The 20,720-nt window shown below is 36.0% G+C and overlaps 3 protein-coding genes across 8 annotated transcripts; 2 read left to right on the plus strand and 1 right to left on the minus strand.

Moving 5' to 3' along the window:
- Positions 1-2,035: 2,035 nt before the first annotated feature.
- LOC142518697 (uncharacterized) lies at positions 2,036-2,992 on the plus strand. The gene is made up of 2 exons (XM_075621499.1): positions 2,036-2,537; positions 2,778-2,992. Exons 1-2 carry the CDS (start codon positions 2,036-2,038, stop codon positions 2,810-2,812), a joined length of 537 nt encoding a protein of 178 aa, XP_075477614.1. The 3' UTR covers positions 2,813-2,992.
- A 3,330-nt stretch (positions 2,993-6,322) lies between these two features.
- On the plus strand, positions 6,323-9,032 carry LOC142518086 (gluconokinase-like). Of its 6 annotated transcripts, none has more exons than XM_075620749.1 (5): positions 6,323-6,536; positions 6,616-7,431; positions 7,602-7,644; positions 8,288-8,367; positions 8,447-9,032. In XM_075620749.1, the coding sequence occupies exons 2-5, from the start codon at positions 7,416-7,418 to the stop codon at positions 8,851-8,853; spliced, it is 546 nt and encodes a 181-aa protein (XP_075476864.1). In that variant the 5' UTR covers positions 6,323-6,536; positions 6,616-7,415; the 3' UTR covers positions 8,854-9,032. The 6 variants fall into 6 exon arrangements, with proteins under 6 accessions (XP_075476864.1, XP_075476865.1, XP_075476867.1 ...); XM_075620750.1 differs by having other exon boundaries at positions 7,335-7,431; XM_075620752.1 differs by having other exon boundaries at positions 7,335-7,431; positions 7,608-7,644.
- A 6,368-nt stretch (positions 9,033-15,400) lies between these two features.
- On the minus strand, positions 15,401-17,618 carry LOC142519435 (indole-3-acetic acid-amido synthetase GH3.6-like). The gene is made up of 3 exons (XM_075622451.1): positions 17,237-17,618; positions 16,081-17,018; positions 15,401-15,994 (listed from the first exon to the last, which is right to left on the minus strand). The coding sequence occupies exons 1-3, from the start codon at positions 17,551-17,553 to the stop codon at positions 15,417-15,419; spliced, it is 1,833 nt and encodes a 610-aa protein (XP_075478566.1). The 5' UTR covers positions 17,554-17,618; the 3' UTR covers positions 15,401-15,416.
- Positions 17,619-20,720: the final 3,102 nt, after the last annotated feature.

The raw sequence follows: 20,720 nt of genomic DNA on the forward strand, positions 1-20,720 counted from the left end.
GTGAGAAAATAGGTGGTGAGAATGAAAGATTATATTAGAAATTTATTTGTATTTGGAACATGTGATGAACCGCAACAGAAAAGTGACACATGTTACGGTTTTTAGTATAATTAACAGAGTATTGGTCCAAATGATATGAGGCCAATTTCATTGGAAAGATAATACATAATACTAAAACTTTCATGTTTTGAGTTTTGTCCAAATCCATTTGGAAATATGGGCAAAATCATCCCGAAGTGTATCGTGTGCGTTGTAATTCCTACAATGACACAGTTTGGGAGAATGAGCATAACTCTCGCATCCAATATCCAAATTGAGTGAGGTTAGTGGCAAATGAAAGCCAAGACATAGATCTACAACTTTTATGTTTACCATTTTTGCTAATTCGAAACCTAAAATAGCGTTTCAGACAGAGCAAGGCGCGCACCCGTGCAGAACTGCACGCACGGGCAGAACTATGCGCGCATATGCGCGAGTTTGGTCGCGCATATGCGCGAATACCTCTGTATCACACGATTTAAGGCTGATAAGGATGAGTTTTACGAGAAATTCCTCATCTCTTCCACTAAATTCGAGAGAAAAGTTGGAAACTCGAATTCAAACGTACGAAATCACCTCGAAACGTTGTCCAAACGTTGAACAAATTATATATTCGGAATCCTCGCGTCGAGAGCTTTCTTTTGAGGTAATTTTCTTCTAGTTTCAGTACCTCTAAATATGAAAGTGCTGAAATAGCATGTATATGAAGTCGAGATTCCTATATGTGATAGAATAACCGACAAAAAACTCGTATTCGAAGTCGGAATTGAATTATGTTATGATTTTGATTTGATATGAATTTTCAAAATTTCAAAAGATATTTGGAACTTATATTATTGATTTTGAATCAGGTTATTGATTGAAATGAGTATGTTATTGATGTAGATAAATTATCATAGTGATATCGTCAAGCTACATCAACTGGAACGAAGAATTGAGGTATGTTGCGACCGGATAACATACGACAGGTATCTGTATTATATGATATATGTCGGATTGATTTGATTGATTGGAATGAGATTATGTGTCTATATGCCTTATTTGTTGATTGATGTGGCATACATGACATTGAGATTGAGATATCGATGTATAAAATAAATGTTTTGTTAACACACATCATTTTATGCATACATCGATACATGACATGCACGTTGAGCTATGATCCTTGGATACCCTGATATGATTTGATTGGATTCTGGGGTTTGTGAACACAATCGCTATGCCGGTATTATATGACCCGTAAAGCATAGACAATTGTGGCCCCATATAATTGGATATGAGATTTGGGACTTGATGGCGCTTTGCCGACGCTATCATACGAGTATCCCATATTGACCGGTGTGCCAGCTCGAGCATTGATTTGATAGCGATTCGATTGATTCTGACATGTGCTCAGTGGATGGGCATTTGACCTGATACCTCCACGACATACATGCATTGCATACCATATATCATTGTTTAGATACTTGTGGTATATATGATTGGTTGTTCCATACGGAGCTTTGCTCACCCCCAAGGGGGGCTTTGTTGTCTTTGTGTGTGGACAATGGCAGATACTCCAGGATATCAGGAGACCGGAGAGGGTACTTCTGGAGGGAGCCACAGCTTGGGCTGAGGGTTTATGTTTATGTCTTGTTCCCAGTATATATGTATATGTATCTATATACCGGGGCATGTCCCGAGGATATGAGTTGTTTGTATGTGATTGGTTTTGATTACGTGTGTGCATGTTTTATAATTTGAGATTAAATACTATTTTCAGTATTTAAGTTATAGAAGAAATATTTTGGGCTCATTGTAAAGAAATTTTAAACTCTTTTTCCGCTGTAATTAGTTAACCCTAATCAGATTGCATTGTAATAACGATTAGGAGCTAAGGACCCCACAGATCCCCTCCGTCTTTTTTATCAAGACATGTCCATGCTCACTCTTGAGGAATCGGGCTTAGCTAAGGAGGCGACAATGGCGTCCGATTCTGCCATGGTCGTTGCTCCACATGAGGACGATGGCTCCTCCTTTGTTCCTTCTCATTCGGGACAGGGGAGGGTGCAGCAACATTCTGGCCGCAAACAACAACAGAATGGCCGGAAAAATTCAGGCGTCCGCGGCAATGACAAGCAGAACAAGGGCGGCAATGGTGATCGTTTCGGCAATGCTGGCCCGCCAGGACGGCCACCACAACAGCGTCCTTTCTAGGGGTGGGGTCCGTTTCCTAACTGGGGGTGGTCTCAGTGGGCTCCTCCCCCCTACCCTATGCCTACCCAAGGATGGGGCTCGCCCACCTACTGCCACCTTTGGGCCTGGGGTGTTGGGCCCACGCCCCCAGCAGCAAGCATATCAGGCTTTCACTGCTCCTGTGGCTCCTTCTTTCAATGGTCAGACTGGTTCATATGTGCCTACAGACATTGCATCGGCTATGCACACCATGACTCTAAATCCACCAGATCCTACTTGGTATATGGACACCTGCGCTACATCACATATGACCTCGTCAAATGGTAATCTCTCGTCTTATTTTCATTTGAGCAATCATAATTCTGGTATTATTGTCGAAAATGGTCATTCAATTCCTATTAGTGGCTATGGTCATACCTGTTTGCCCTCTCCTAATCCTCCATTGTCCTTACAATATGTTCATTCATGCTCCCAAAATAATCAAAAATCTAATTTCTGTTAGGAAATTCACCACTGATAATTCTGTTTCGGTTGAATTTGATCCATTCGGTTTTTCTGTGAAGGATTTTCAGACGGGGATGCCTCTACTGAGGTGTGATAGTCAGGGTGACATATATCCTCTCAAATCTATCCACAATCAAACTACTCCATCAACCTTTGCAGCCATCTCTTCCTCACTTTGGCATGATCGACTGGGTCATCCGGGAGCTCCTGTGTTAGATGCTCTTAGGATCAATAAAAACATTGATTGTATTCGAAACACTAATTCTAGTATTTGTCGTTCTTGTGTTCGAAAAACATATTAAGTTGCCTTTTGCTTCTTCTACTTCGGGTACTTCTTTACCTTTTGATATTATTCATAGTGATATTTGGACTTCACCTATTCTGAGTTCTGCAGGGCATAGATATTACATGTTATTTTTGGATGATTTTTCTAATTTTTTGTGGACTTTTCCGTTGGGTCAAAAATCAGAGGTTTATGAGAAGTTTTTGATTTTTAGGGTTCATATTGTTAGCCAATTCGAACGTAATATTAAAACTATGCAATGTGATAATGGGAAGAAATTTGACAATGGACTTTTTTGGGATTTCTGTAAGAAAATTGGTATGTCATTCCGTCTTTCTTGTCCTCACACCTCTCCTCAAAATGGGAAGGCCGAACGGAAAATTCGATCTATCAATAATATCACTCGTACTCTTCTCTCTCATGCCTCCTTTCCCCCTTCCTTTTGGCATCATGCATTACAAATGGCAACATATCTTCTTAATATTCTTCCGAGCAAACTTTTGGGTAATAAGTCTCCTCTTCAAATTTTATATCAAAGGGTTCCCTCATATTCTCATCTTCGGGTTTTTGGGTGTCTATGTTATCCTCTTATTCCTTCCAATAAAATCCATAAATTGCAGCCTCGATCTACTCCTTGTGTCTTTTTGGGTTTTCCACCTAATCATCGTGGTTATAAATGCTATGATTTGTCATCCCGTCTAATTATCATTAGTCGCCATGTCATTTTTGATGAGAATGTCTTTCCCTATGCATCACTGCATTCCCCTTCGTCACATACATATGATTTTTTGGATAGTGGTCTCTCTTCTTATGTCTTAGATCACCTTCAACAATCTGCCGCTCCTCTTCCAGCAGCTCCCCCCTCCCCAACCACTCCTCCTTCCGCATCTCCTATATCTCCTACTACAATCCCTACTCCCCATTCTGCCTCACGCACGGCCCGACCCTCACCAGGCCCAGTCATTGCTCCTCCTCCCAATACTCCTCTTCCTAAGCCCACTATGGTCACTCGAAGTCAGCATGGTATTCACAAACCCAACCCAAAATACCAAGCATTACACAACACGGTTTCGCAGTCCCCTTTGCCTCGAAACCCAATAGCGGCACTTCGTGACCCAAATTTGAAAATGGCCATGGATGATGAATATCATGCTCTTATGAAAAATAAAATGTGGGATTTGGTGCCCCGACCTCTTGGTGTTAATGTTATTCGGTCTATGTGGATTTGTACTCATAAATTTAAATCTAACGGTGATTTTGAGAGGCATAAAGCCCGTCTTGTAGGTGATGGGAAAACTCAACAAGTTGGCATTGATTGTGGGGAAACTTTTAGTCCGGTTGTCAAACCGGCAACTATTCGCACTGTTCTCAGTCTTTCTCTTTCTAAGGCATGGCCAATCCATCAATTGGATGTCAAGAATGCCTTCCTTCATGGTGAGCTTCAAGAAACAGTATATATGCATCAACCAGTGGGATATAGGGATCGTACCCATCCAGACTATGTTTGCCTCTTGCGTAAGTCTTTGTATGAGCTTAAGCAAGCTCCCAGAGCTTGGTATAAGCGCTTTGCTGATTTTGTTATTATGTCTATCGGTTTCACTAATAGTCGGTCAACTCATTATTCATTTACAGCAAGGGGTCAGAAATGACTTATATTTTATTATATGTTGATGACATTATTCTTACTGCTTCGTCTCATGCTCTCCGGTTCTTTATTATTGATCTTCTTATTTCTAATTTTGCTATGAAGGATCTTGGTCCATTGAATTACTTTTTGGGTATTGCGGTGACTCAACATAAGGGTGGTATGTTCCTTTCTCAACGCACATATGCCGAAGATATAATTGAACGTGCCGGAATGATCTCTTGTAAATCATCGGCTACTCCAGTTGACACCAAATCAAAGGTTAGTGCTACATCTAGTGCTCCCTTTGATGATCCTTCTCTGTATCGGAGTCTTGCAGGGGCTCTACAATACCTTACCTTCACGAGGCCGGATATCTCGTATGCCGTCCAACAGATTTGTCTACATATGCATGATCCAAGGATGGACCATATGTCTGCTCTCAAACGGATTATTAGATATGTTCAGGGTACATTAAATCATGGCCTACATTTGTATCCCTCATCTTTTTCCTCTCTAGTATCCTACACGGATGCGGATTGGGGTGGGTGCCCTGATACGAGGAGATCTACATCTGGTTATTGTGTATTTTTAGGGGACAACTTGGTCTCTTGGTCGTCAAAGCGTCAACCCACATTATCTCGTTCTAGTGCCGAGGCCGAGTATCATGGGGTAGCAAATGTGGTTTCTGAGTCATGCTGGCTTCGAAACCTTCTCTTAGAGTTGCATTGTCCGGTTAAGAAAGCTACTTTGGTGTATTGTGACAATGTCAGTGCTATTTATTTGTAGGGTAATCCAGTTCAACATCAACGTACAAAGCATATAGAAATGGATATCCATTTTGTCCGAGAGAAGGTTGCACGAGGAGAAATCCGCGTTCTCCATGTCCCCTCCCGTTATCAAATAGTAGATATTTTCACTAAGGGTTTGCCACATGTGTTATTTGAAGATTTTCGGGACAGTCTCAGCGTTCGTAAACCTCCCGTTTCAACTGCGGGGGAGTGTTAAATATAGTAAATATTTTGTAAAGTCAATGTATATTGTTAGCCGTCTAATTAGCCTCCTATTCTCTAGCCTAAAATCAGTCAATGCATATTGTTAGTTTCCTGTTTTGTAGCCTAGGATTATGCTACAATCTTGAGGATATATTCTGACCATTGAGAATGAGAAAGCAAGGAAGAAAACATTCTTTCACTAAGCTACCTAAACATTTTGAGCCAAAAAACCTACTAGGCAATTGCCCCACTCCGCCCATCCTTTTTGTTTGCTCTCGCATGGACTATACATAATATTCATGTATTATATTTTTGTACTATTAATTAAAGTTAAACTGTTTATATGAATCAGTTTTTGGTATGTCGGTAAACACTTTAGTAATTCCAAAAATATCTTTTAACCATTTAAACTTAAATTTTTTTAGTGGATCACAGGCATGATGTGTTCCACGACACAAGACCTGCAAGTTTATATTGTTTACACGACATTTGTGTCACCACTGCTAGTTTCAATTCAACAAAATGAGTACACATGAAACTGAATTTGGTCTTCATACCTTGTCGAATTCAAGGACGATTGGGACAGGGGAAGTAGTTAAGTGGACCAGGTATATCGGGTAAACTAGGCTGCTAAAAGGGCTTATAAAAATGTACGAGGCCCAATTTATTAATAGCCCAAATATCATCTGCTCATGACAGGCTCGGAACTCAGAGTGAACCAGTTCAAACAACTTTCTTTTCCAATCACGATCAAACAAGAAACATACAAGATCGGAAATTGCCTCGCATTTTCTTGAAATTTAAAGCAAGAATATGGCACTCGGCACAGCTAAATAGGACGATTATATTGAAGGATTGGAAGAAGCCCATCAACACAGTTTCATTGTTTTTCGGGGCAATTGTAGGTTTGCACGGGGTAAAATTTACTTGTGTTTGACTTGTCTTTTGTTTTGTTTTGTTTTTTTTTCCAATTTCGATTTGGATTCATCTTACAGGAGCCTTTATAATTACTTTATTGCTTTATGATCACATGATGTTGATTATGATAATCTTTCCGATGCCGAAAACATATTCATTGTGGCACTGTTAGTGATTCTTATTCTTCATCTTATTGGGATTTAGTAATTCAATTTCAATGATGTAAGAAGGGAAGCGATCTGGGGATTTTGTTTTGCTTGCAAAGATTTGATTTTTGGTTCTTCTGTGGAATACAAAGGGATTCTGACTTGACGGTTTTTTCATCTTATCTTAATTTCCTTGATAAGGCAGGAGGAACCTGCTCATTTTGTGAACAGAAGTTCGAGATTTTGTAGTCATATGAGCACCAAGGGTACCCTGTGTAGCATTCATAAGAATTTAGATGTGTTTTCACCTCCACTGTCTTTTGATTATTGTTTAGTGATCTGCAAGTTTAATTTTAAAAATTTGTCAGAATTCTTTTATCTTGTTTTTACCTTGCAGTTGTAATTTAACTTATTTTAGACAAATGATACCTTTTTTATCAGTTGCTTTTGATCTTTAGCATTAGATTCTCTCTTGTTATTTCTAGGCTATCTTACGATTAATTTTCTCGGAAGGCTACTGCCTATTCTTGTTTTGCTAGGGCTTGATAAACATTCAAGTATCTCGAAAAATATGGTGTTTTTAATTTTCTTGATTCACGTATAGCTGCTTGCAATTTAAAAGAATTATGTAAATTTTTTATGGCTTGTAGATATCATTCTACTGCTAATTTTCATCGCTTATAAACTCGAGAGGTCAACTTGACGTATGCTGAGGTCAACTTCTACAGAAAATGGCATCTGATACAGGTACCTCCCACCTACTTTTGTCTCCTTGGTAACAATCCTTGACATAAAATCATGTAGTATTTTGATATGAACACGAGATCTAGTTTGTTTGATCATACTAGTATATGTAATTTATCTACTGATGTCGTGGAATCATTTTTTCTCATGATCAATGTACTACCTTTTGGAAGGAGTAGCTATTGTGGTCATGGGAGTCAGTGGTGCTGGAAAATCGTAAGTTTAAAGTTCATCTATTGATTCCATATTTGTCATCTTTCATCTTTTCTTATGGCAGATTTCAAATGATTCGTTGAAGATAAAGTGATTGAACTGTACCTGTATGCTCCCGCATTATACATCTCTTAACGAATACCCCATACGATTACTTGAATAACAATGTGTTGAGACATATTCTTGCCTTAGCTACAAACATAAATTTGTTTGTTGACGGTCATAATTCATTTTCAGCTATTGCTTTCCTTCATCTTGTTCTATTTTGAAAGCGCCCATTCACTTGTTGTCATTAACCACGAGTCATACAACTTGGGAAAATGGCTGAATCCGCGACTAGGATACTGACGATTGAACTATATCGAATTTGTGACTTCGAGAATACAAGGTTCAATATCCTTTTCCATAAGTTAGGCCTCTGCAAATTATTTCGACATGGTAGCTTAAACTCTCATCCTAATTAGATGACTGGATGAGTGAATGAACTGATCGAGTTCACTACTTGAAAGTCTTGATTTTTGAAGGTGAAATTGTGCAATTTGCTTCCTGTGCAAATGATTTAAAATTCTCAAGAGCCTATCTTATTTTCCCAATGCATCGTTACTTATTACAATGCTGCTGGTGTGTTATGTTCTCTCTTCTGCAGAACAATTGGTGGGATGCTGGCAAAATTGCTAAACGGCTGCTTTATTGATGCTGACGATTATCATCCTCAGTCCAACAAAGGTAGATTTGCGTCTGCATTTTACCTGAATCCTGTGGTTTTATATTGGATAAAAAATAAGCTAATTTGTTCAACAAACAGATAAGATGAAAAACGGGGTCCCTTTGACAGATGATGACCGAATCCCTTGGCTCGAAACTCTCCGTGATACCTTAAGGGTGCGTTTGGTAAATGGTGAAACTGTAATTCTTGGATGCTCAGCTTTAAAGGAGTCATACAGAGAAATTCTTAGACACGCAGATGCAAGATATGTACGAGGTTCTTACATGTGCAGCGTAAAATTTGTTTTGTTGGAAGTTGGGGCTGAGGTTCTTGTTGCTCGACTCGAGAAAAGAGCAGCGGACGGGCAGCACTTCATGCCTGCTAAACTCTTGCAATCTCAGTTGGATTTGCTTCAGGTTGATGAATCCGAAGGAATCCTGAGAGTTGATGCTTCACAAGATCCCCAGACTACTCTAAAAAACATATCAACTTTAATTCATTCATAATTTCACCTACATTCGAATTTCGACGAGGCTACAACATATATAAGTTCTTCGATCACTTTCATCAATTATATTTTGGATTTTCCTACATTTATTTTTGATGACTCATGTTGGATTTGAGCATGAGAAAGTCATGCTGTGGTAGCTACTGTATTAAATGAAAAACAAATGGTTCTGTTATTTGCCTTGAATTGCTCCTTGCTTCGATACTTGAAATAAATTTGAAATGCGGCACTTATTAGAGAAGGTAACATATTTCTTTTAGATTGTTATTTCTCTCTCTCTTTTACTGTCACTATATTGCCTGCATTTCTCGTAAGGTTGGAGGGCTGAGCCACCAAAGTCATTAAATTCAAAATTTTGTTCCATGACAAAATTGCTTTTTTACAGAAAATTAAATTATATCCGGGTCTAGCGATGACAAATTGCTGGGCCTATTACAAATTAGGGAGCCTTAAGTTTCATCAGGCCGCAACCTTTGTGGGCTAGTCTTCGAACTTTTGGTATATTTATACTTTTGATTTTGGTTTTTATGTGAGGCGATCAAATTACCTATGAAAAAACTAATCTTGATATCGGTTGGGGACCAAGGCAAAAATATGTGTGAACATTTTGTTCTCTTAATGGTAACTCTTTATCATTTTTAAGACAATTTCAATGTTAGTCGTATATGTATTGGAGCTTAATATTTTTAGTCATATATTTTTCGTTGAATTAATTATAGTTCTTTAATTATGTTCTGACTATCAATTTTAGTCATTTTCATCTAAATCATATATTAAATTATTGATGTAATTTTCAAATTTTATAGTTACGTGATTTAAAAAATATTTCGTGACATGTATACGTGTTAAACAGCGTAATTGTAAAAGTTTAACAATGATATTAGTCATTTAATTACTTGATTTGGCGATGATAAATAAAATTGATTTTCAAATATAGTTCTAAGACTATTTTTTCTACGACGTGAAAACTCACTGCCACTGTCATTTGACGTGTATTTTTTATGAACATTAGGCTAACCTAGTAATCTTCAAACCATTAGTTAAGTAAACCGTACCGAACAAACTTCTATGTGACAGACTCGCTCAAAAAAATGATATCGAAAACCGAACTCGTGATAATTGATCACATATTTGCCTGTTCTACCAAATCAGATACCCTATTAAATATATTTATACAACTATAATTGATTCAATAAAAATACAAAATAAAAATATCACATTTCTCAATACATACAAAACTGAAATTGACATTTTGTCTATTTTTAATATCGAAAACATTACAAGTATGTCTAACATTCGATACAAGTTTTAAAAATAACCAGGTAAGCTTTTATGGCAACACATTATTACATTGTATTTGATGTCCCATCTACTACTACTAACCCAAAATAAAAATAAAAAAAATGTTTTATTTAATATTATTATTGTTTAACGGCATATACTTGGTATATGTGCGATTAATAGTGTTTGTGAATTGATGTATGGAAAAAAAATCTAACAAATATCATAAATTTTTCCCTGTTCAATTTCCAGTTGTTGGTTATGTCTCTGTTGTGGTTGTAATTATCTTTAATTATACTATATTATTATTATTATTATTGTACTGCTACACTTGGATTATACTATACCATCAATTGATAATATAATAATATTTGGTAAAAATAAGCAATAATTTAATGTGCGAGTGGGCTTCATATGTCAACCTATGTCTCCTGATCAACATTCCCTCTCTCTTTTTTTTCCCCTTATTTCACACCCTATCCTTATCAATGCCTTGCACATTTTTTTATTTCATATATTATTAAACTTGGATATAAAATTGGTTGTAAATTATTTGATTTCAACTGCATACATGCCTGATGTTGAAAGCCTAAAGACATGACCGCAAGTGGGTAATAAATATAAGTATTTTCGAGGGTCACGCAACATTTTAAATTTTAGAAACCTAAGCACAAACATGCATCTTTGACTATACTTTCATTTCAAAGAATCTATTGCGTAGCTACCATAATATATATATATATATATATATATATATATATATATTCTGGTTATAATATTGAAATTCACAAGTCTTATGAAACAAAACCCTATCCACTCGAATTCTCCACCACCCAAAATGAAATAAAAGCACAAGCTCATACCATATGCGACTGGCTGGCCCCGACAGTCGAACAAGGTGAGATATTTCCTCACGTGCGGGTGGGGTCAAAGTCAACATTCCTTTGGCCAAGGGTCCACACGTGCTGATTCTAAGTGTCTTGTCAGGGCCAGGCACGCACGTGTGAGGTGAGTGCGTGCCTCCGCACACGTCCAAATTATATATGGCCCTCCCCCACTGCGCTATTTCACGTGATTATTTTCCAATTAGACCCGGGATTTTTGGTCGATATGTTCCTTCCTTTTTCAATCCACACATTATAATAATAATAATAATAATAATAATAATAATCACATCCACATTTCATCGACTACAAACTCACAAAAACTCGTATCTGATTTCGGTTAAATTCGATCATAATAAGTAGATAATCAATCCATGTGTTGGTCATGATTGACGTTGGCTCTTATGGTAGTCGGAATCCAATTTTCCCATTTTCCTTTTTGTTTTTTCAAAGTTAGCTCGATGAAGAGCATTGTACAACTCCGTATATCAATTCTCAAACGCTTAATCCAACCGACAGTGATTTATTTTTTAACATGATATTAGAGTCAGGACGTACATATTATATGTTGGACTACTTAATTGATCACCCGATAATATTTTGTAAACTTTACATTCCAAATGTCAATATCTAAGCTTGAGATGTGTGTTAAATGTCTTACATTGAATTATTAAGTATTTGATAGTTGAATATATAGATTTGAGGATTTTCTTCCAAGATTGAGTTAGTTTTAAATTTCAATTTTTAACACTTAAAAATAATATAGAGCAAAGCTAGGCATATTTTTTTTATATAAAATTTATCCAACATATTTATTATTATTATTATTATAATTAATATTATTATTATTTGCTGGCTCCCAAGATGGGTTTGCTTCGTGTTTGACTATATAAAACGAGACACACTCGGGTTGGTAAAAAATTACTCGAGTCTCTATTACATAGTTTTATACAGGCCCAGGTATTGACAAAAGTCTACGTCAGGTTATAAGATTAATCTATTCGTCAATCTAATTTGTTTTCCAACCCAATTCACAACGCATATTTAATTTAGTCATGGAATTTAACTCATGTTTATAGGATGGAGAGCTTATTATTTTATTAAAAATTACACTTAGATTGTAATTGTGCATTTCAAATCTTTGAAACCGTATGACAGTTCAAATACTACGTTTCGATTGTTTCACCTATCAATAACAATTATTGCATGCAACACCGATACTTTGTGCAAATAAGTAATTAATACTTGAGTAATTAGTTTTTAAGTTAAGAAAATCTCATACTTAATCATCCATGAAAAAAATATTGTTATCTTAGGAGAGATGCTTGTAGCACTGTCGGTTAATAACAACACATTCACCATGGCCGTCGCCGTCAGTCACAGTCATTGTCTCCATAAAGTATAACTCGCTTTCTTTTTCACACATTAACTTTTTCCATCTCTTCTCCGTTAAGTCCTTTCAGTCTCATTCAAGCACGTCATTGATAAATAAATTAATGTCCAATAATTGCGATTAGTTAAAGTATTACCATTCTAAGGATTCCAATACATAATAACAACCACAACAATGATAATCATAATTAGTCCCGTGGGACGTTTAATTTCCATATTGTTAGCTAGAGACGAATTCCAATCATTTTCATCCACAAAAGGACACTAGTTATATATATAATGATACTTTTCATACATATCGATCCACTATACATCCATATCTATACTATTAAGAAAGAGTAAGTCTCTTGTGAGACGGTCTCACGAATATTTATCTGTGAGACGGGTCAATTCTACCGATATTCACAATATAAATTAATACTTTTAGTATAAAAATTAATATTTTTTCATGGATGACCCAAATAAGAGATCCGTCTCACAAAATATGACACGTGAGACCGTCTTACGGGTCATATTTTGTGAGACGACGTCTCACACAAGTTTTTGCCATTAACAAAAGGAGGGATGAAATTTTTTTGTGTGAGACGGTTTCACGGGTCGTATTTTGTGAGACAGATCTCTTATTTGGGTCATCCATGAAAAAATATTAATTTTTATGCTAAAATTATTACTTTTTTATTGTGAATATCGGTAGGGTTGACCCGTCTCACAGATAAAGATTCGTGAAACCATCTCACAAGAGACTTACTCATGTAAAATATACGACTATGTGTTGGTCACATAATAGCATGTGACAATATATGAGATGTTGGAGTTATCATATGCTAGAATCAAATTTATCATTTGAGATTTTTTTTTTTGTTGTTGCAAATTAATGCTAGTGACAAGTGAATGTATCGATCGGAAATTTAAAAAAATTCGAGACGCAATATGTTTAATAATTACCTTTCTTTTGAGTGCGAAAATAAATTTGAATCATGTTTAAAAAATAAAGGAAGAGGACGAAATATATGATGGAAAATAAAAACTTTAAGCGTCAGAACCGACCGAGACAAAATTGGCCACCGATTTGATGAGTATATCAAAAGCTGGAGAAAATCAGCACGAAGAAGACAAAGATGCAAATAATTCAGAGTCCTTTCCGAACCATCCCCGCTGATCCACAACCCACCGCACTAAAGCAAACAAAATAAAGTAAAAAACTTTACGAAATATCCAACCAAATAATTGGATAACACCCGTCTCTTTATTATTGTTTTTGTAATTTTCTTTTTCCGCTTTTTCGACAACACATTTAAGCTTTAATTTTTAATGAAAAAGTGTCGTCGTTCCATTTCCTGTGACTGTGTTCCCAATGGCCATTTGTCCGTTTTCTGAACAAAAACTGCAGAGAGGTCTCTGTTTTGCTGCTTTCTGTAGAGGCAAAAACGGGGAGCAGCTTCTGATCTGAAACAGAATACCACATCATTTCATATTATCTTATCCGTACCCAGTACGATCTAAATTATTGCTTGTCAAGCCAAATTATTGTGCTGTTTCATTTTCTCTGTCCCTGAGATGGAATAAATGAGCGACCCTTCTCCGGCCATGGCCGCACCCCCACCAAGCTGCATGTCATCGTGTCGGACTTACACACGTACCTTCAAACTTTCTAACGGTACACACAAGTGGCATAATTTGTTTTCAGGCGTAGGGTTTTTTTTTCTCTTTATACATAGTCAATTTTATACGTAAATATTATTCGTTGCAAGTCCTTTATTTTGGCTGCAAGCTCTAGCTAGGGCTTTGAAACATTTGAGTTCAAATTTTTGTTCAATAGAAGGTCATGAGAGCAACAACATAAAAAATAAAAAGTAAAAGATTTGCCATAAGCTTTTTTATTCGAAAACTTATATATATATATATATATATATATATATTTTCCAATGTAAATTTGTACATGCACAACAAAATTTACAAAGACTGATTTTTTTATATTTTTTCCATCGTTAGGTAGAGGCGACATACTAAATGTTAAGGATGGCTATATAAAATGAGTCTTGTCTTGTCATAGTTTTCATTTCCTTTATTTCAAAAGTCAATCCTTACAGATAAGGTCTCGATGACAGCGTTCTTTTAAATTATATATAATATAATATAATATAACATTGCATTTACCACGACCTTTTTCTTTATATATATATATATATTCCGACCATTAACATATATTACTTGTAGTTTGAACATATAAATCACATTATATCAAATTAATAATTATGATGTATATATGTAAATATATATACGAGTGATATCTTTTGTATTCAGGGATTCATTTTATTTTCATGCTTTCCTTTTTTCATATCCAGAAAATAATTTAGGTCACAAACATAACATATATACATTATTGGTCTCATAATTAAAATAAAAGGCTAGTCGATGAAGACATGAGCCAATGGCAAAATAATGAAACCAATTAAGACAGCTAAAAACTAGTCGTATGTATTAACTTGTACTATAATCTAACGAGCAAGCAAAAAATGAAGACTGATGGATTTTTTTCAAAAATAAATTATTCTTCGGTTAAATTAGATTAGATGTAATTAAGAATTCCAATTTGGAGAATCGAGCTTCGCTAAATATTTTTTTTTACATAAAGTGTGTTAACTTTATGGTAAATAAATGGTTATTAAATGTAAAAGCAAGTGGGATTTAGTGTTACAGTTTTTTTTTTAGTACACATCCCATGAGAGTTCAGTGGGCAGGAATCCTGGCTGGAAATAAGAAAACAAAGTCCCATAAAATATGCCAATGGCTTATAAAGAAAGAGAGACTTTTCTTGAAACATGAACTGTTTTTATACATGCCTTCTAAATAATCAAGTTTCTACTTTAATAAACAGCATTTAAAGAACGAGATAACATAGTTAATTAGTAATCTAAATAGGGGGAGGGGAAGGGAGAGGATGAAATTCTAACACTAAAATGATCACAAAAACAGTTCTTTAATTGATTTGGTTTCCTCATCTTCAATTCTTGTTGTTGCTCCATTGGGCAGTAAATTTGGGGCACTTTGGACTGAAATAGCAACACACCACCTTGGAGTTTAGAAGCTCGAGAATTGGTGCAAATTTCACGCAGCGGGGTGTTTTGTACTGATTGATTGAAGCACCGAGGCTAATGGCATAATCCATGAGCTTATCAAATGTTCCGGCTTCCACAACTTTTATCTCAAGTGGCCCGATTGCCTCGTATACTCGGTTCTGGCGATACACTGAATCAAGGGACTCTTCAATGGTGAAGCAGCAGTCTTCAAAAACCGATGGAGGGATTGGGGTAGATCCGTTTTGGCTAAGCTCCCAGTACAAGACATAGTGGCCTGGAATTTTTGTCGTGTCGGCGTAGCCCGTGTACTCGGTGAGCCGAGCATCGAATGGAATCAAATGAGTTGTAGCATTTTTCACCGCGTTATGGAGCTCTACTTCATCCGTTTTATCAGAATCGATGCTCAAGACAACGTTTTTACGGCATATGAAGTTGAACTGCGGCGCGTTGTTCTTGAATCCAGCCACACGAAGCACATCCCCGACTCTGTACCTGTAAAGCCCTGGATTTGAGGATCAAAATTATGTCATACATCATCAAAATCATCGAACCCCGTTATTCTAACAAAGGACTTTTAGGCAAAAATACCTGCATAAGTGGTAACGACCAATTCATATTCTTGTCCAAGTTTAACATCAACCAAGTCAACCAGTTCTTGCTGTTCTTTCTCATCAAGGGATTTTTGCATTGCAATGGAATTAAGACCATTGGCGGGACAATTGTTTCGATGTACCGGCAAAAACTCGAAATAGGCCATGGTTGGAATGAGGGTGTAGGATACATCACTTGGCTTGCAAAGAGGGTTCAGATTGACACCAAAATAACACTCCGAGGAAGCATACATTGTGCAGACTAGGGGTAAACCATTGCTGTAGTAATCAAGGGTTGGAATGTACTGTGACATGGTCCCTGTAACAATAACGTCAATATATTTGGTGTTAGGCCACAGTTTAGTGATGATACCCTGCCAGGACTCCTTCCCACATTCGGACTCGATGAAGTCCGCCAGCTTCGGGTCAGGCTTTAGGGTCCTCAAAACAGCCTCCCTCACTGATGGATCGGTGATTATGGAGTTAAGAGTCCCGGTTCTAATATCATTGCAAAGAAGGGTGTAGTGCTTCTCCAAGAACCGGATAGCACGGATGAAGCCGGAGGCGAAGACAGCCCCGACCCGGAGGACTTCCTTGTTCTGAACAAGACCACAAAGCATTTGGGAATACATGCTCTGGTAGGAATCTTGGCAGAGAATTGTTTCATTTGGGCTGGTGTAGTTTGTGTAGGGATCATAGGGTCTATCTTTGAAATGGGAACTCTTGTAGTAACTGGTTAAAACGGGGCGAGCCGGAAGACCACTCGGGGTCTTGGTCTCACATTTTATAAACAGGAAATACATCCCTTTGCCTTTGTCCAAGCCTGGAACAAACTGGCTCATCACAGGCATCAAAAGGCTGTAAAGCAAAGACCTCCTGCCTAGTTCTTCCTCAATCGTAGGCATCATTTTTCTTTCCCCAGCAGATGTCCCAGAACTGCATATTAAATTTAAGAAAAAAAAGAGACCCTTTTAATAAATAAAAAAAAACAATCTCTAAAACACGAAAAGGAGAAGGAACAGTAAAAAGCCACATGCAAGAATGACCGTGTATCTATATATTTCATATAAACTCAACACCTGAGAACTGAAAGCGTAAACTACGTTCTTCACCATTATTACTATTTTTTTATTAAAACAAAAAGGCATTCAAACCTTGTCAAGAATTCAGAGATGGGCTCCGAGCAGAGAATGGGAGACTTATCACCATTGGCGATGCGGTTAATATCAGGCAGAACGTCCTCGTAAGAGACAACAGGAATGATTTTCTTGAAAGCCTCTCGATCAATAAGGCCGTTGAGTCCATGCTTGTTCAGGTACTCAGTATGAGCATTCCTGGTGAGAATTTCAGAAAGGACCCGTTTCTGAACATCATCGGCATTTTCGGTCACATCCTCAATAAACTCGATCTTTTTCTTGTTGTTCTCTGCCAAACTGTACTCAGAGGTGGTTTGTTTTGGTGCTTCAGGCATGATTGGTTCTCAAGAAACAAATTTTCCACAGGCAAGACTAGAGAGGGAGAGAGACGCAGCTATGGAGGTGGGAAGAATTAGGTGGAAGATGAGGCTTTATATAGAAGTGAGCAAGGGAAAGGGTGTGGTCCACTTCATAGAAGCTAAAATAAATTTTGATGGCTTCATTGTGAATATGGATAGGAATTGGTGGCAAGTCTGCCATTCTATTATGAGGGAAACAAATAATTTGATACACCGAGTATATATCGGATTTGTATCTTCTACTTTGACTGAACTTGTGCTGTGCTCTTTTTACATGAGGTTATCAGTTGATCATCTCGTTATATTCGATAAATTTTTAAATTTATCTGACACTATGTGAGGTCCATCAAATGATCAATTGATCTTCTCGTGTAAAAAATACACAATATCGTCCGTGTTTTCAACAACACCATCTGTGTTTTCGTATCTATCTATTCATTTAGGTTTTCTTTAACTTCGGCAAAATTTCAATTAAAATTTATAATTAAATTTTGGTTATTTATTTTAATCTTTTCAATTGTATTCAACAAAATTCTGAAATTTTGACGTGATGCAATTTACATTTCAATGCAATCATGGCTTTTATGACCATGGTTACTAGTATATAGAAAGTATTGTTTAATGTAATAAATAAAAATAAATTATTTATTCTTTAGGACCTATTTTTTTTTATCCTAAATATGTATAGGCATATTCATATTTAACAATTTTTTTCTATTCTTTTCGTAACATATGTTTATTTAAGTTAAGATGTTCTTCACATAGACCATGCATCTATACTTTTATACTATTTTATTAAATTTGAGACACTTAGAGTAACTAACTTTGATGTTATGATCTATTTTAATAATTATATATATTAATAAAATGTTAAAATTTTAATGTAAGTTATATATAATTCAGCGGATAGAGTCATTGTTTCTTGGGGTTTATGTTATATGTTCAATTCTCATTGAGATCATTTTTTTATTCTTTAATTTTTCAATTTATTTTTAATTTATATAACAAAATTATAGTGTAATCCCTCGTTATTTCTTATAATTATATTTTAATCATCATTTAAATATAAATCAAATAAATTATAAAAATATTCATGCGTGCACTAGTTTAAAAAAAATTTGAGATGCCCATGCCATGCCATCTTGTATTATTAAATTTAAAAAAAAAATAAAATAAGTATATTCCTAGGAAGGTGGTGAAATTTAATGGTGGTGTTGGTGTGCGCATATTGCGGTTGTCGTGACTCGCTCGTAGATCGAAAACCGGAAATCCGGTTCGGGATCAGCTTCCTGAGGAAAGTCGACAGGCAATTCCCGGTTAACCCGCGGTGTGGGAGTTCATCACTGTTTCTTAACACGGAGGCAGCCATCACACTGGCTTGGTTCCCCGGTAACATAAAAACTGGCTAGCTTTAACGGATTTCAGACTTGTAACGGTTTTCCCCATGAATTTATCGTGGGTAGGCAACAGCTGGACATCCGTTCCTGACAACTGTAATTGTAGCTATTTTTTTCTTTGAGATGACCTGAACGAGTCGTATTAAACTTATTACCAAACTAGATTAACATATTTTACTACAACCTTATTATTACAAATTTACATACATAGTTAATGTTATTTATCCGAACTAATTTGGGTGTATAATTTATAAATGCTTATTTTAAAATAATCGTACATGTACAATTCTATTAGATCATCGAACCTTTATAATAAGATCGATCGATGTCTAAAACACACAAAAGATCCTACGCACATTCTTTATTTGGAAGTATGTGTGTTTGGGAAAAAGGAAAGGTAAAAACCAACCTTCATGGAATTCATTCACCACTTGTATAATATTATTGTACCCAAAAAAGCTTGCTGTTGTCTGCGCCAATTATTGGTTCAATATATACAAACACATGCATTTTCACTAATGTTAATGAAGCTAATAAATAACATTAACTATATATGTAAATGCTATATCTTATATATTTTACTTTTACTCTGATTATTTTGATATTGTCAATTGTTTGGTTTTATATTTTAATAAAGCTGATTAATCATCACGCATAGGACATCTTTTGCGGGGAGTTTAAGGTACAAATATAGCAAATATGGAAAGTCAATCCAGACAAGAAGATATATTAATGTAGAAATTAAATAAAATTTTGTGATTTAAGGGGTAAATCCCTCAAATTCGGGCTCAGACGGTGCGACATGACGTTATGAACGCGTCATCAGAAACCGGCTTGGTCTCCACCTGTCCTCGTTTTTTGGTTGGAATTTAATACACTTCATTGTGTTTTGGAACTAAATTTAATTAATTATTCACTTCTTGTTTCCCGTAACGCCGTACGGCAAAAGGTTTTGACTCGTCAAACATTTGGTAGAGGACGAAATTTCAGCACAAGGGGAATTAAAAAATAAATAATAGAATTGCAATTGCATGACATTTAATGTTTTATTCAACCACTTGTTCCTCTCCCAAAACAAAAACAAAAAATTAAAGATTTAAGATAAGAATATTATATATTTATATTGGCTACATATATAGTTTTTAGACTAATTTTGAATATGTCTAGTACTGGGAAGGGCCGAGATGGAGAGGGGCTGAGGAGTGGCCGGTGCATTCATTTTTATATTAAATATTTATAAAAAAAATCATTTTGTTTTACCACATACATGATTCTATATGAAACTATATAGAAATTGTGATCAGTCCATATAAAATATTATATGTAGTTTTTATTACAATTAATTATTGCGTATCATTTTTTTTATTGATTTTACTTCCATGGCTAACTGATAAATTTTTTAGAGCAATAAATTGATGATGGTGGTGTGGGAGAAGTGAAGTATGTATGAAAGGATGTACGACGTTAGTTTACGAAATCACATGCATGGACGTAGCTGAAATCAATGCGGTCAGGTCAATTACTAATTTATCCACCATGCTTTATGCCTACTCCACGTCAAAACCGCCCTTCGTCGGGCCATGAGCTGCTTCAACGTTCGCAATTTAATTAAATTGAGATCGTTTAATTATTTATTTTTTCTTACCAAGTGGATAAGAATTCTTCATGATCATTGATAGTAACTAAAACAATTTTGTTTGCTTCGATTTGCAAGAATAAGAAACATGACCAGCATCTAATAAGCAT

This window comes from Primulina tabacum, chromosome 11, assembly GCF_025594145.1.
Source record: "Primulina tabacum isolate GXHZ01 chromosome 11, ASM2559414v2, whole genome shotgun sequence".
Taxonomy (NCBI): domain Eukaryota; kingdom Viridiplantae; phylum Streptophyta; class Magnoliopsida; order Lamiales; family Gesneriaceae; genus Primulina; species Primulina tabacum.

Excerpts from the sequence above, each read along its gene's own strand:
- LOC142518697 (XM_075621499.1), top strand. The coding sequence starts at position 2,036 with ATGAGGACGATGGCTCCTCCTTTGTTCCTTCTCATTCGGGACAGGGGA. Across the intron at positions 2,538-2,777 it reads ACATATGACCTCGTCAAATG|GATTTTCAGACGGGGATGCC; the intron begins GTAATCTCTCGT and ends TTTTCTGTGAAG.
- LOC142519435 (XM_075622451.1), bottom strand. The coding sequence starts at position 17,553 with ATGCCTGAAGCACCAAAACAAACCACCTCTGAGTACAGTTTGGCAGAG. Across the intron at positions 17,019-17,236 it reads ATCTCTGAATTCTTGACAAG|TTCTGGGACATCTGCTGGGG; the intron begins GTTTGAATGCCT and ends TTTAATATGCAG. Across the intron at positions 15,995-16,080 it reads GGTCGTTACCACTTATGCAG|GGCTTTACAGGTACAGAGTC; the intron begins GTATTTTTGCCT and ends CCTCAAATCCAG.
- LOC142518086 (XM_075620748.1), top strand. The coding sequence starts at position 7,583 with ATGTACTACCTTTTGGAAGGAGTAGCTATTGTGGTCATGGGAGTCAGT. Across the intron at positions 7,645-8,287 it reads GTCAGTGGTGCTGGAAAATC|AACAATTGGTGGGATGCTGG; the intron begins GTAAGTTTAAAG and ends TCTCTTCTGCAG. Across the intron at positions 8,368-8,446 it reads TCATCCTCAGTCCAACAAAG|ATAAGATGAAAAACGGGGTC; the intron begins GTAGATTTGCGT and ends TTCAACAAACAG.